The sequence below is a fragment of the Uloborus diversus genome, chromosome 7 (assembly GCF_026930045.1).
Source record: "Uloborus diversus isolate 005 chromosome 7, Udiv.v.3.1, whole genome shotgun sequence".
Lineage (NCBI taxonomy): Eukaryota > Metazoa > Arthropoda > Arachnida > Araneae > Uloboridae > Uloborus > Uloborus diversus.
Genome location: NC_072737.1, coordinates 19,893,065 through 19,906,238, shown reverse-complemented (window position 1 = coordinate 19,906,238; position 13,174 = coordinate 19,893,065). Strand labels below are relative to the sequence as shown.

At 35.2% G+C, this 13,174-nt stretch overlaps 1 protein-coding gene across 4 annotated transcripts in view; it reads left to right on the top strand.

The window, feature by feature from the left end:
• The window catches only part of LOC129225818 (tolloid-like protein 1), a gene marked incomplete at its 3' end in the record, with an annotated part of 126,022 nt that overhangs the window by 88,945 nt on the left and 23,903 nt on the right, over nt 1-13,174 (top strand). For all 4 annotated transcript variants that reach the window (XM_054860332.1, XM_054860333.1, XM_054860330.1 and 1 more), the window contains 2 exon segments: nt 11,129-11,307; nt 12,384-12,605. In XM_054860332.1, coding sequence (XP_054716307.1) covers nt 11,129-11,307; nt 12,384-12,605 — 401 coding nt within the window.

The following is a 13,174-nucleotide window of genomic DNA, read 5'->3' as shown; positions in this document are numbered from 1 at the left end:
TTTACTCCAATTTAATGTCATTTCCCCATTATCGGAATTTTTTAATGTGGTCCAATAGTTTACTCTCTAAATATCACCAACAGTGGCCAAATTGAAACCAGATTTGAAAAAAAAAAAAAAAATAATTTGAATTTTGACATCTTGAATTCAAATTATGTTTTTCGCAATCACGAGTGTGTGTGTGGGGGGATATGTACGTTTGTGTGTATGGGGTATGTGTGTGTAGGCATGTGTGCTTGTGTCTGTGTGCAGGCATGAAAGTGTGGGTAGTTTTGTGTGTGTGTGTGTGTAGGTTTTTGTGTGTGTATATGTGTAAATGTCTGTATGTATGTGTGTTTGTGTGTGTGTGTGTAGTTGTGTATGTATGCGCGTATGGGGTATGTGTGTGTAGGCATGTGTGTTTGTGTCTGTGTGCAGGCATGAAAGTGTGGGTAGTTTTGTGTGTGTGTGTGTAGGTTTTTGTGTGTGTATATGTGTAAGTGTCTGTATGTATGTGTGTTTGCGTGTGTGTAGTTGTGTATGTATGCGCGTGTGTGTAGGACATGGATGCAACCTGGAGACGGCTTTCGCTATAGGAGCAGCATCGTGAGGAGCCGGTCGACGGTGATGGTGCGGAGGGCGGCGGTGGAAAAAATGATAGGACATCAAAACAGTCAAATGAAAGCAATAAGCAATCGTGATTGCTCAAAAAAATCGCCAAATTTGTCACCAAGTCGGCGACAAAACTTGGTGACCAAAATACTGGTGATATATCGCCAAGTGTCCGCCAAATTATAACACCACTTGAGTTTGCATCGAAATTAACAATGATTTCCCCCCAAAAATGTGCAAAAGACCCCTTTACAAACACCCGAATGCAACCAAAAGGGGAGGTGCACAACTACGTACCAAATTTTAATTTTCTCCGACATACCGTTCTTGAGTTATGCGACATACAAACGCACATACACATTTACATACGTACATACAGACGTCACGAGAAGACTCGTTGCAATTTAACTCGGGAATCGTCAAAATAGATATTTCGCGTGTCTATACGATCTCAGGCACTTATCCACGTGTGGTCAAGTCGAACAAAAACCTCAACATTCATTCGGGAGTGAGTAAAATGGAAATTTAGGTCGATTTTTGAATGAAATTTTTTTCGTGAATACAATGCTTCCTTTTTTGTAAAAGGAAGTTAAAAAAAAGCGTAGTCAAGTTCGTTTTCATCAGGAAGCATCCATCTCGAAACTTCTTCATTCACTAAATCTTTACTAATAATAAAGCTGAAAGTTTGGATGTTTGGATCTCTGTTACGCGCATAGCGCCTAGACTGTTCGGCCGATTTTCATGAAATTTGGCACAAAATGATTTCGTAGTATAGGGGTGTGCACCTCGAAGCGACTTTTCGAAAATTTGATTTTTTTTTCTTTCTTATTCCGATTTAAAGAACATTTACCTAGCAAATTATCATAACGTGGACGAGTAAATTACCAAATCATCATAACGTGGAAACGTAACATGGGGTTTTCTACTACGGGCTTTGCCGTGCGGGTACTGCTAGTTCTGAATAATATAAGTAAAACGGTTTTCGCGAAATAATAACCTAAATTAATAAATTGCTTTCGGGCTTACGATTTTATTGTTGTCCCTTCGTTTAAACAGCGTTCGTTGCTTCCATTACTATAGTACAGCAGTGTCTCATTCTTTTTTTTTTTTTTAAACAATCATTAATTTTAGAGTTAGGGCGAAATTTAATTGAAAACAAAGAGTTCTAGACAGCTCTTCCGTTGGCTAATGAGTTATGAATGTTTGTACCGTGTCTGAGCTTCTTACGGACGGAAATGACTCAATTTGCAATTGCCGTGATTCTCCGAATTAATTTTCTCGCTGCTCTTTCGGGCAGAGAAAACAAAAATCAGAAAATTTTTCATTTGCTTCAAAACATGTAGAATAATATTTAATGCAGCAACCAGAATATTTCAGTTTTCTAAAAAACAATTACGAAGTTATAAGCGAAAAACTGTTTATTTGAATTAGTTTAATGGGTTTTGAAAAATAGCTGTACTTGAATTTTATGTCTATTAAAAGAGTAAATCGCGAAGAGTTATAGTGAAGCTGTATTTGTGATAAAAAGCAGACGTAATAAAACTGTAGTATCAGTTTCAAAATACAAAAATAAATTTTTGTAAAAAATAATGGAATTTCGAAAAAACAAAAACAAAAACCGAGCTGATGTGTGCATCACATGACTTCCTTTTACTCTAATTTAATGTCATTTCCCCATTATCGGATTTTTTGATGTGGTCCAATAGTTTACTCTCTAAATATCACCAACAGTGGCCAAATTAAAATCAGAATTAAAATTAAAAAAAAATCGTTAAATTTATCGCAAAGTTCGCGACGAAACTTGGCGACCTAAAGACTGGCGATATATCGCCAAATGTCCGACAAATTATAACACCACTTGAGTTTACATCGAAATTAACAATGATTTCCCCCAAAAAAGGGGCAAAAGACCCCCTTAGAAACATCCGAATGCAACCAAAATTGAAGGTGCACAAATAGGTCCCGCTAGGAGTCTACGTACCAAATTTCAACTTTCTAGGATATACCGTTTTTGAGTTATGCGAGATACATACACACATACACACATACGCATATACATACGTACATGCGGACGTCACGAGAAAATTCGTTGTAATTAACTCGGAGGTCGTCAAAATGGATATTTCGAGTGCCTGTAGATTCTTAGGCATATATCCACGTGTGGTCGGGTCGAAAAAAAAACTCAACATTTATTCGGGGGTGAGAAAAATTGAAATTAAGGCCGATTTTTGAGTGAAATTTTTTTCGCGAATACAATACTTCCTTTTTTGTAAAAGGAAGTAAAAACGAGCTGATGTGTGCATCACATGACTTCCTTTTACTCCAATTTAATGTCATTTCCTCATTATCGGCATTTTTTAATGTGGTTCAATAGTTTACTCTCTAAATATCACCAACAGCGGCCAAATTGAAACCAGATTTATAAAAAAAAATCACCAATTTTATCACCAAGTTGGCGAAAAAACTTGGCGACCAAAATACTGGCGATATATCGCAAAGTGTCCGCCAAATTATTGCACCACTTGATTGTACATCGAAATTAACAATGGTTCCCCCCCCCCCAAAAAGGGGCAAAAGACCCCTTTAGAAACACCCGAATGCAACCAAAAGGGGAGGTGCACAACTAGACCCCACTAGGAGTCTACGTACCAAATTTCAACTTTCTTGGACATACCGTTCTTGAGTTATGCGACATACATACGCACATATGCACATAAGTACATACGTACATACAGACGTCACGAGAAAACTCGTTGTAATTAACTCGGGAATCGTCAAAACGGATATTTCGCGTGTCTATACGTTCTTACACACTTATGCACGTGTGGTCGAGTCGAAAAAAAAAAACTCAACATTCATTCGGGGGTGAGCAAAATGGAAATTAAGACCGATTTTTGAAAGAAAATATTTTCGCGAATACAATACTTCCTTTTTACTTTCTTCTAATCTAATATATAGAAGAAAGTATTGGATTCGTGCAAATTTTCGAATTTCGAATTTTGACGGATTCGAACGTTTTGAGGTGTGCTGAGTCCATTTCGACTATTTTTGGAAAATGTCTGTCTGTCTGTGTGTATGTGTGTCACGTCCGTGTGTGACCAGTTTTTTGTGGCCGCTCTATAGCAAAAACTACCGCATGAAATCGAACGAAATTTGGTACACATATGTGCCCTTATGTGAACTTGTGCCCATTGGTTTTTGGCGCGAATTCCTCCAAGGGGGATGGAGCAACGGGACGTTTTTTGAGTTACGCGTGCTTACTATTCCTCAGGAAGTAACTGGCGGAATCAAACAAAATTTGGTCCATATGTTGCCAGTAACAGGAACAGGTGCTGATTCAATTTTGGTGTCAATAACTCAAACGGGGGTTGAACTACAGAACGTTTTTTGTCGTCAATTGTGACTGCTGTATCTCAAGAAATAATGAACGGAATGAAAGAAAAATTTATCGGCAAGTAGCCCTTAGTGGGTATAAAAGCTGATTTTATTTTGGTGTCAATAGCTAAAAACGGGGTAGCGCAATCGCCCGTTCTTTTTTTCCATTGTGAGTGCCCTATCTCAAGAAGTAATGCTACGTTCTGGTTGAAATTTGGAATATATGTGAATCCATATGTAAACAGGCTTTGGTTCAATTTTGGCGCCAATCGCGCCAAGAGGTGCTGATTTATTTTTATTATCATTATTTTTTAGCGAATAAAAATAGCTTTATTAATGCAACAATAAGAAAGATAAATCGTTATAGATTATCGTCTGCTTATTTCTCGTGATTTTAATTGTATGGAAATGATCGGAAATATTATCTCAATGATTTAAAATTTTTAACTGTTACCATCTTATGTTTGTTAACAAATAAAATATTTGTAATTAATTCAAGCAAGGCTTTTGAAATAACTTTCAATTTTCGCTCTTTGCTTTGCTTTTGCAATAATTCAGACATTGGGATGGTCGTCAAGTTTTTGCATGTGTAATTTTGTTTTTGTTGGGAATATTGCTTCCTCGTCAAGCATGGGGAGGGATCAGAAAAAAAAAAGAAAAATATAGAAGAAAGTTTCGTGATGGCCACAACATACTAGTTTGTAAAAGGAAGTAAAAAACCAATTTGAAGGAAATGAAGGTTGAATTTGCATATTTTATTGTTTGCAAATTTGTTGCTGCTAAAATACAGAAGTAACAAATCTCTCTTTCCAGAGTTGATTACAGTTCAATAAAACTAGAAAAATCTGCCAAGTACAATAGAACCTCATTATGTCGGACTAATAAAGGATCAAAGTCGTCCGTACGGATTGATCAAAATAACCTGTATGATTTGAATCAGGGTACATAAACAAACTACTGTACACAGAAAAAATTGTATTTTGAATTCATGAGACTGAAATATAAAACTGGGCATAAGAGAAAATTACAAAAATATGTAACAAAAATACAAAACACGGCCTACAAAAATACATTATTGTGCTTTCTCGCCTTTTATTTACACAGTATCTACATCTCAATGATTGTTCGAATTCAGCGAAGATCAGTTTAATAGAGTCCGAATTATTGAAGTTTTACTGTAACGTATAAATTTCACAATGAAGTAAGAACGAAAACACAGCTTTTTGTTCTTCAAAAATCTGCAAAAAATAAATAAATAATTCTTCTACAGGATTTTAACACATGTGTTGAAGATATCTTTTTAAAATATATATATATATATATATATATATATATATATATATAGCTTGGCTGTAGCCGAAGCAATTTCTTCATCTTTTTAACAGAAGAGTTGAATGGTTTAAGACTATAGTAGAATTTCGCTGCCTTTGCGTTTTTCTAAAATCCTATTCTTGACATCACAAATAATCAGTTCATTAATGAGGGTTTCATGTTGGAATAACATTAGAAAATCGGGAAGGAATTGGAAGACAATTCAATATCATAGTGGCAATATTAACAGTTTAGAGTATTGCAATGTGTAGCTAAATATATTAGATGGAAAAATCAGCGCTTAAAATTACACTGTGTGATACGTTTTTTCTAACATAAATAATATCACATGTATTGAATTATTTACACATTTGTAACCAAAATTAGTAAATGATACGGATGTCTATTACGTCACGTTTCGTAGTAATGACCCGTTTAACATTTTCATAAACCCTCGCTTATAATGTGATAAAAAGAATTTAATTCCATATATATTTCAATAATTAGAAGTATAGAACAGCTCATTAATATGCTTATATATTATTTCTGTAGCCTGTTTTTTGTTTCTACGCGAGATCTTCCTCAATTCTTGATCGATTTCTTTGATTTACACCTTATTTTAAAGCTTATCGTGCAGGCTACTGACGAAAAATAGACCCACGGCCTAAAAATTGTTTTTTTCTGTCAAAAAAAAAAACCTGTTTTAAAGAACCAGAATGAGGTTTTCGGTTAAATTTATAACTTTAACTTGCACTGTGACCGACAGAGCTGAATAGCTCGATCGGCAGAGCGATCGACTGGTAACCAGGAGAATGAGTGTTCGGGCCCATGTCCGGACAATCTGCATCAAAAAATTAGAGAAATATCGCGCATTACGTGAACAATGAATAAAACATCTGAGGGAATAGAATAGATGAGATTGAAACGCTCCTTGCTGTTATGAAAACTAGATGTAACATTCAGCTAAACCGACTCTTAATTGTAAGGCTTTTTTTTTTTTTGGTTTTTAAAGCTTTGGCTCCGGAAAGAAAATTAAAGCATAATGTAAGCGAAAATATAATTATCAGGTTTAAGATTTCAGACTAAAATGGAATTGATTTTTGTTCAGAAAATGATAATTAATCGTATATTGAAACATAGATTCTTCTAATGAGTTTTTGACTCTTTGTACAAATAAAAAAATTACTAATTTAATTTGAAGAGTAAAATTCATATTTTTTCCTTCTTTTTGCAAAAAAAAAAATAGCCTATCACGTCTTTACTACATTCGAAAAGCTATGCATAAAAAAAGAACTTAGTTCAAATTATTTTGTATTTTAACCGTGCTGTTAAATGATGAACACGTGCTGCCATCTAAGCCATAACGGTTCAAGCAGCCTGCGATAACAAATTGTAAAATTTTCCAAAAATAAAACCACTTCAATATCTTATCCTTATATATTATTTCTGTAGCCTGTTTTTTGTTTCTACGCGAGATCTTCCTCAATTCTTGATAGATTTCTTTGATTTACACCTTATTTTAAAGCTAATCGTTCTCTTCAATATCTTATCTTATATATTATTTTTGTGGATTATTTTTCTGTCAGTATGCGAGATCTTTCTTATCTCTTGAAGAAATTCCCCCCTCATTTTAAAACTTATTAGGCCGGCTAATGATGAAAAATAGACTGACAATCTAAAAATCAAGTTTTCGGAAACGCCCCTTGCTGTTGTAAAACCTTGATGCAGCCTGTAGTTCTTATGCCAAATTTGCTTTTGAAGCAAAGTTCCAATACAATTTTCCAATTTTTTGCGTCGCTTTCGGCAAGGAAAAAAAAAATTAAAATTAACCTGTGTGTGTGTGTGTTTTTTTTTTTTTTAAATAAAGCTTCAATGCACTGGACTTAGTTGTTCGGTTAAGTTGATAAGTTTTTTTCGGTAGAGTGTTCGACTTTAAACTATCTGAACTTCGGACAAGCTCGGGCTGTCCGACATAATAGCAAATTTACATTAATATTACGCATTACATGTACTCATAACATACAACAGATAACGTAACTAATAAAATAAATGCAGTGTGAATGCTACTTGGTGTTTCGACTCCTTTATGCAGGCTACAGTTATCATTCAGATAAGTTGACTGTTAATCGAAGGGTGATCTTCCTTTTTTTTTAAAGCTTTGACTCTGTCCAGACCACTAAGCAGAATGTAAGCATAAAAAAAGTATTAGATTTACCTCAAGGGAATCCTTTTTGGGCAGAAAAACATTTTCATTGTATGCTGAAATGTAGATTTTTCTAATAGCAGTGTTCAACCTTTTGCACAAATGAAAAAATACTGACCCAAATTGAAACTACGAGTTTCACCCAGTAAACCTTTAATTATTTATTCGAATACGATATAAAGCAATAAAATTATTATCAACTTCATTATTAAGAAATCATTTTCTACTCCTCTGCTTTCGGCTGAAAACAAAAATACATTTTGTATATACGTTCGGAAAATTACACTTAAAAAACGGATTCAGTTCAACTGGTTTTGGTTTTGAATTTTAAGTGTTCGATTAAAAGAAAAACATATGCGGGCATTTAAGCCGTAACGGTTAAAGCAGCTTGCTATGGGAAATAGTTTAATATTCAAAAATAAAAACACTTATTTTCAATCTAATTTATTATTTCCCTAGAATGTTTGTTTCAATCACTACGTGAGATCTTCCTTATTCTTTAATCAAATTCCATGTTTTACGAATAATTTTGAATTTTATCATGCTGACTAATGACAAAACATAGACGCATGATCTTATTTTTTTTTTCGGCAAAAAGCTTTTTTGCTGTTTTTTACTACGCATTCCTTCAATGAATAGCATTCGAAAAGGAAGGCGCAATTGCTAGGTTTGTTGGAGTGTCGTGCTGTTAATCAGAATAGCGCCAGTTCGAATCCGGGCCAATAAATATCTCTTTAATGTTTCTTTTTTTCCGTCAGATGCTCACAGGGGCAGGACTTTATTTGCCACAACCTGTTTTTCCACATGCAAAATTACTGCTTTTTCACGAGTCACTCAGCCACACTTTTAATGATATTTATGTTTGCATTGAAAATACGTACAACCAAAAGGTGAGCGATGATCAAATTACCACGGCGTTGTATTTAACGAGGTTTTGTTACTTATGTCTTCAAATTACATGCCTTCTCTTCGATTCGATTCCGAGTCACAACTGACTACAACTGTATTTATGTCGAGGACTGCATACTAAGTGCCTTGCCTCCATTATTTTTATACCGATAGATGGCAGCACCATCACCGGATCGAATAGTTAATGAGAATTTGGAACTAGACCAGGAGCTAATAGCTACCTGGTGCTAGCACCCCCAGAGGTATCGTTTCACTTGGAGGACATTGAGACCACGAGCATATTTAACGTCGCTCAGTCTCCTTTAATGACAACGGTGGGTCTTCGACCATCGAGGTTCGAACTCAGGACCCTCCGGCCCCGAATCCGACACTCTACCGATCGGGCTACCACGGCCCACATGCCTTCTCTTGATGTGCGCTTACTTTTATCCGTTTACTTTTTTCGGTTCTTCTTCATAATGTTCTTTCTTTGAAATTTTTAAAGAGCGAAATGCCTTATGAAACGATTCGAAGCACAGTGCGGAGTTCCGCACGGGTCGACTAGTGTAAAAAATATCATCTGCAACATTTATTGTTTAATATAATATTTTATTTCAATTAGAATTGCTGTAATTTTCTGACCTGGCAAACACTTAGTTTTTGAATTTTCCCCTTAATTCTTAAGAAAATAATTCTTCCGCCCTTACATATAGAATTTGGCCCGACAAAATTCTTTGTCAAAGCTACGTACGAAAATGGTAAAGGATTTTTGTATTTTAAAAGTATTTTTCTCAAATCGAGTCATGTTAAGACATTTCTGTCAGAAGACAAATAAGAATGCTTATGAAGAACTATGGCCTCGATGAAAATCTCACCCAAAAAGATCTAGCGGCTTGGTTATCTCTAAAGGAGGAAATTCGAAGATATTTAGTTTTTCATAAAACTAAAAATGGCAAGTTTTGAGTGAAAAACTTGCAAAAATATGAAACAAATGCGGTTCTGAATATCCTTGAAGATACATTTGGATTCTCACTTCGAACTGGCGAGTGATGAGCAAGGTGAGCACTTTCATCAAGACATTAAATTTATAAAAGAACGTTACTAATGAAAATTGAATGAAAAAATGTTTAGAGATTACTATTGGTTTCTAATTCAAGAGAATTTTACTATTCACACGAGAAAAAGTTAATTTTTCATCGTTTCTTTTATAACATGTGACTTATTTTTTCTACCTAATGCTAAAACCTGATCCATTTCTCCTCACAATGTATGTATGTATAACAGTATATTATTACTATACTAATTCATACTCTACTGAAATTCAAAATATTAGTAAATAAGCATGTGTAGAGATGAGTTTTTAAAATTCATTTTTTAGCCGTTTATGGAAAATCAATTTGTCATAACTTAAAATTGGAACGCGTTACAGGAATTTAGTTTATACATTTGTGTTTAGCAGGTCCAAATTGATATAAATCAGGAATTTAACTCAATAATATAGAAAAAAGTAAAATGTGGTCACACGTGTTATCAGGGCAGAGAAGCTTGTTAATTTACACGAAATTATTGAATAATGGCAGAACTTGGTGCAAGAAGTGGACAACTCCAATTTTAAAAGAAATCAGAAAAGTTTTCTCTTGAAATTGAATTTGTGAGAATTTCCCCTTACAAAATCAATTTCAATGATTTTTTATTATAATATAATGTCACCGATAAGTAATTATTTGTTACGCATCGGAGCTGTCCCGTTCTCGTTCGAAGCATTTACACTAATTCAAATGCATTTTGGTTTTTGAATAAAAATGCAAATAATATTTTTTTTTTTTTTAAGTCTTGGGAAAAACAACACTTCGGTTTCAAAATAAAAAAAACATTGCCAGTGTTTTTCTTCACTTTCTCGCGAAAGGTAGCCTGTTACTGCTCCTTTCCAATGCTTTCTTATGTAATGTCTCGCTCTTGTACAGAATGAAGGAAAATATGTTTCTCCATTTTTTTCCAATGTAAGACACAAAACGGGCAAAAATTGGATTTATCTCGTTATTGTAGAGAGTGAAAGACAATATATATATATTTTTTTTTTAAAGTTCATTTTCCTAGCAAAAAGTTAAGCTGATCTCATCTTATACTGAGGTCTTCAACTTTGTAATCCAGAAACAAATACGCATCACAAAATTTCAATGGAGTTGTTTCCTTCAGTCAAAAGTACTACTTTTAGTCAATGAAATTGATGGAATAAGCAAAAAATAAAACATGGAGCGAGAAAAAACTTACATTTTCCCAACGCTTCATTTTTAATCAATTATTTAAAATTTCCGATTTTGAAAGTAAGGCGTGGTCTTTATGACGTCACAAGTGATGTACTTTGGCACATCTGTCTACCGCATTTCCACTTATGATAATCAAGAAGCGAATTAAACATTGCACTCTACTCTTGCTATCTACCCTATCGTTGCCAATACACGTGAGTAAAGATGCGAATTAAATATTGCGCTCTGCTAATGGCAACCGTGAATGGAATTTCATCATTTGCGATGTCATCGGCAGAAGCGTAAACAATGAAAGCACACCGATTAAAATATTTTTTTAAAAATTAAACTTTGTCAAATTATTTAAAAAATGATCAGATCCTATGTTTTTAAGCATGCTCTCTTTCCGAGAAAAGAAAAAAAAAACTTTTAAAATTTTAGAAACGACCTCATTTTACAAATATGTATGTGATACCTTTCAAAATCTAGTGATTTATAAATCGTCTGCTTCTAGGTGCTGTTCGTTCGTGGGTCGCCGTGGTAACGGGGCCCAGGCCATCTCCATCGGCAAGAACTGCGATAAGTTCGGGATCGTGGTGCACGAGTTGGGTCACGTGGTTGGCTTCTGGCACGAACACACCCGGCCGGACAGGGACAGACACGTCCAGATCATCACCAGAAACATCGTGGCCGGTAAGAGCAAATCTTCAGCAACTTTTTCTTTCTTTTATTATTATTATTTATTTATTTAATTATTTTGAGGTATCCTGATTTTACATTTGCCGTGACGCAAAGTGGAGCGAAAAGGCCAAAAAGCGCTTATAAATGTTTTTTTCCTATATTAAACCACTTGAGGATTAATAAATTTGCACAGGCCTACCTTTTAGGCAATCAGAACTGGAATTTCAGAGCCCTTCGTCCACTGCAAAGCTGAAGGGAGCCATTAGAAAGTTGATGAACAATGAATGCGGTAATTTACAAAAATTGCTTTCAAGCAGTCTATAATTTTTTTTTCTTATTAAAGGCGGGTATATTTAATTTCTCTCGTGTCCAACGATAGTAATAGGACGAAAAAAAATGAGTAATCAAATTCTCAAACCGAAAATCGGTTTTGATCAAAACCGAAAACTTGGGAATTCAAAGTTATTTTTTTCAAAACACTCTACAAAAAAATGTCCTCTTATGTCATCTTAGAAATTAATATTAATTAGTTATCAATGGTCTGTAGAAAGACCCTGAAAAGGAATTAGCTGCGTAAACCTGCGAACTTATGACCCAGAGCCCACACAAATCGAAACAACTCCATAATTACATGCCTGTGTAAACTAACAAGCGAGAGAGGTTTAAAAACATTTTTAAACGCTTTTTGGCGTTTTCGCCCCACTGTGCGACGGCGCGGCTGCAAAATACGTTATTACTGTCTCTGTTACTGTGTTATCATTTCCCAAACTGCAGATTGTTCTTTGCTATATCAAATGTCTATTCAGTTTTATGTTTGGAAATTCCATTGTTAATTAGTTCTTGTTGTGACTTGACATGCAAACAACATAAATTTCACTAATTACAGAAAAATTTCTAAATTGTTTCAAAACTTTTGGTAAAATTCATTGAGCAGAATATTTTCAAGTTTTATAAAATTATAACCATCATCCTAAACGTTAACTGGACAGCAAAACTTCAGATTTCTTTTAATATTGTATGATAATTTCGGTTAGAACAAATATCACAAAATCAACACCATAAATGTTTCGCGCCTCTCCCTTTTTCAGGTCAGGAGTACAACTTCAACAAGCTGACGGAGGAGGAGGTGAACTCGCTGGGGCTGAACTACGACTACGAGAGCATCATGCACTACGCAAGAAACACCTTCTCCAAGAGCACGGCCCTCGACACCATTCTGCCGGTCAAGGGGAGGGGGGTCGAGATAGGACAGAGACTGCGTCTGTCCCCCGGAGACGTGGCGCAGACCAACAGGCTCTACAAGTGCCCCGGTGAGTATGAACACCTCTCAGATATTGGAAGGCAGATACATGACATTTGTACACCTACCTATTCAGGGTAGCTTTGAGCCATTACAGTAGGCCCTCCTTTTACGCGGGTTTATTTTACAAGGTTTCGATTATACGCGGTTTAAGATTTGACACGTTTATTTTATTTTACGCGGATGAGTTTCGGTTTTTACGCGGATGCGGCAATGCAAACAGATAACATTTTCCCCTCTTTCAAAATCCAAACTCCTAAAGATTGCAGATTACACGTAATCAACTGCATTTTGGCGTGCTAATGACCGAACTTGGGGCCCCTGGAGATATTTTATGCGATTGGTTCCAGAGCTCTTTCCAGAAGTAAAGTTATGAAACTAGCACTGTTCAGAACTCACTGGAAGAAGAGCTTTTAATGGTGACAAAGGCGGTCAAAACCAACAGAGATACCGACGTCGGTGACGCACAACCGAAAACGTTCACATAGAAAATTTTGAGCTATTCCTTGACAATAGAAATGATCTTTCTGATTTGTTAGTGAATGAAGATTCTATCATGGAAATGACGCAAGTGATCAT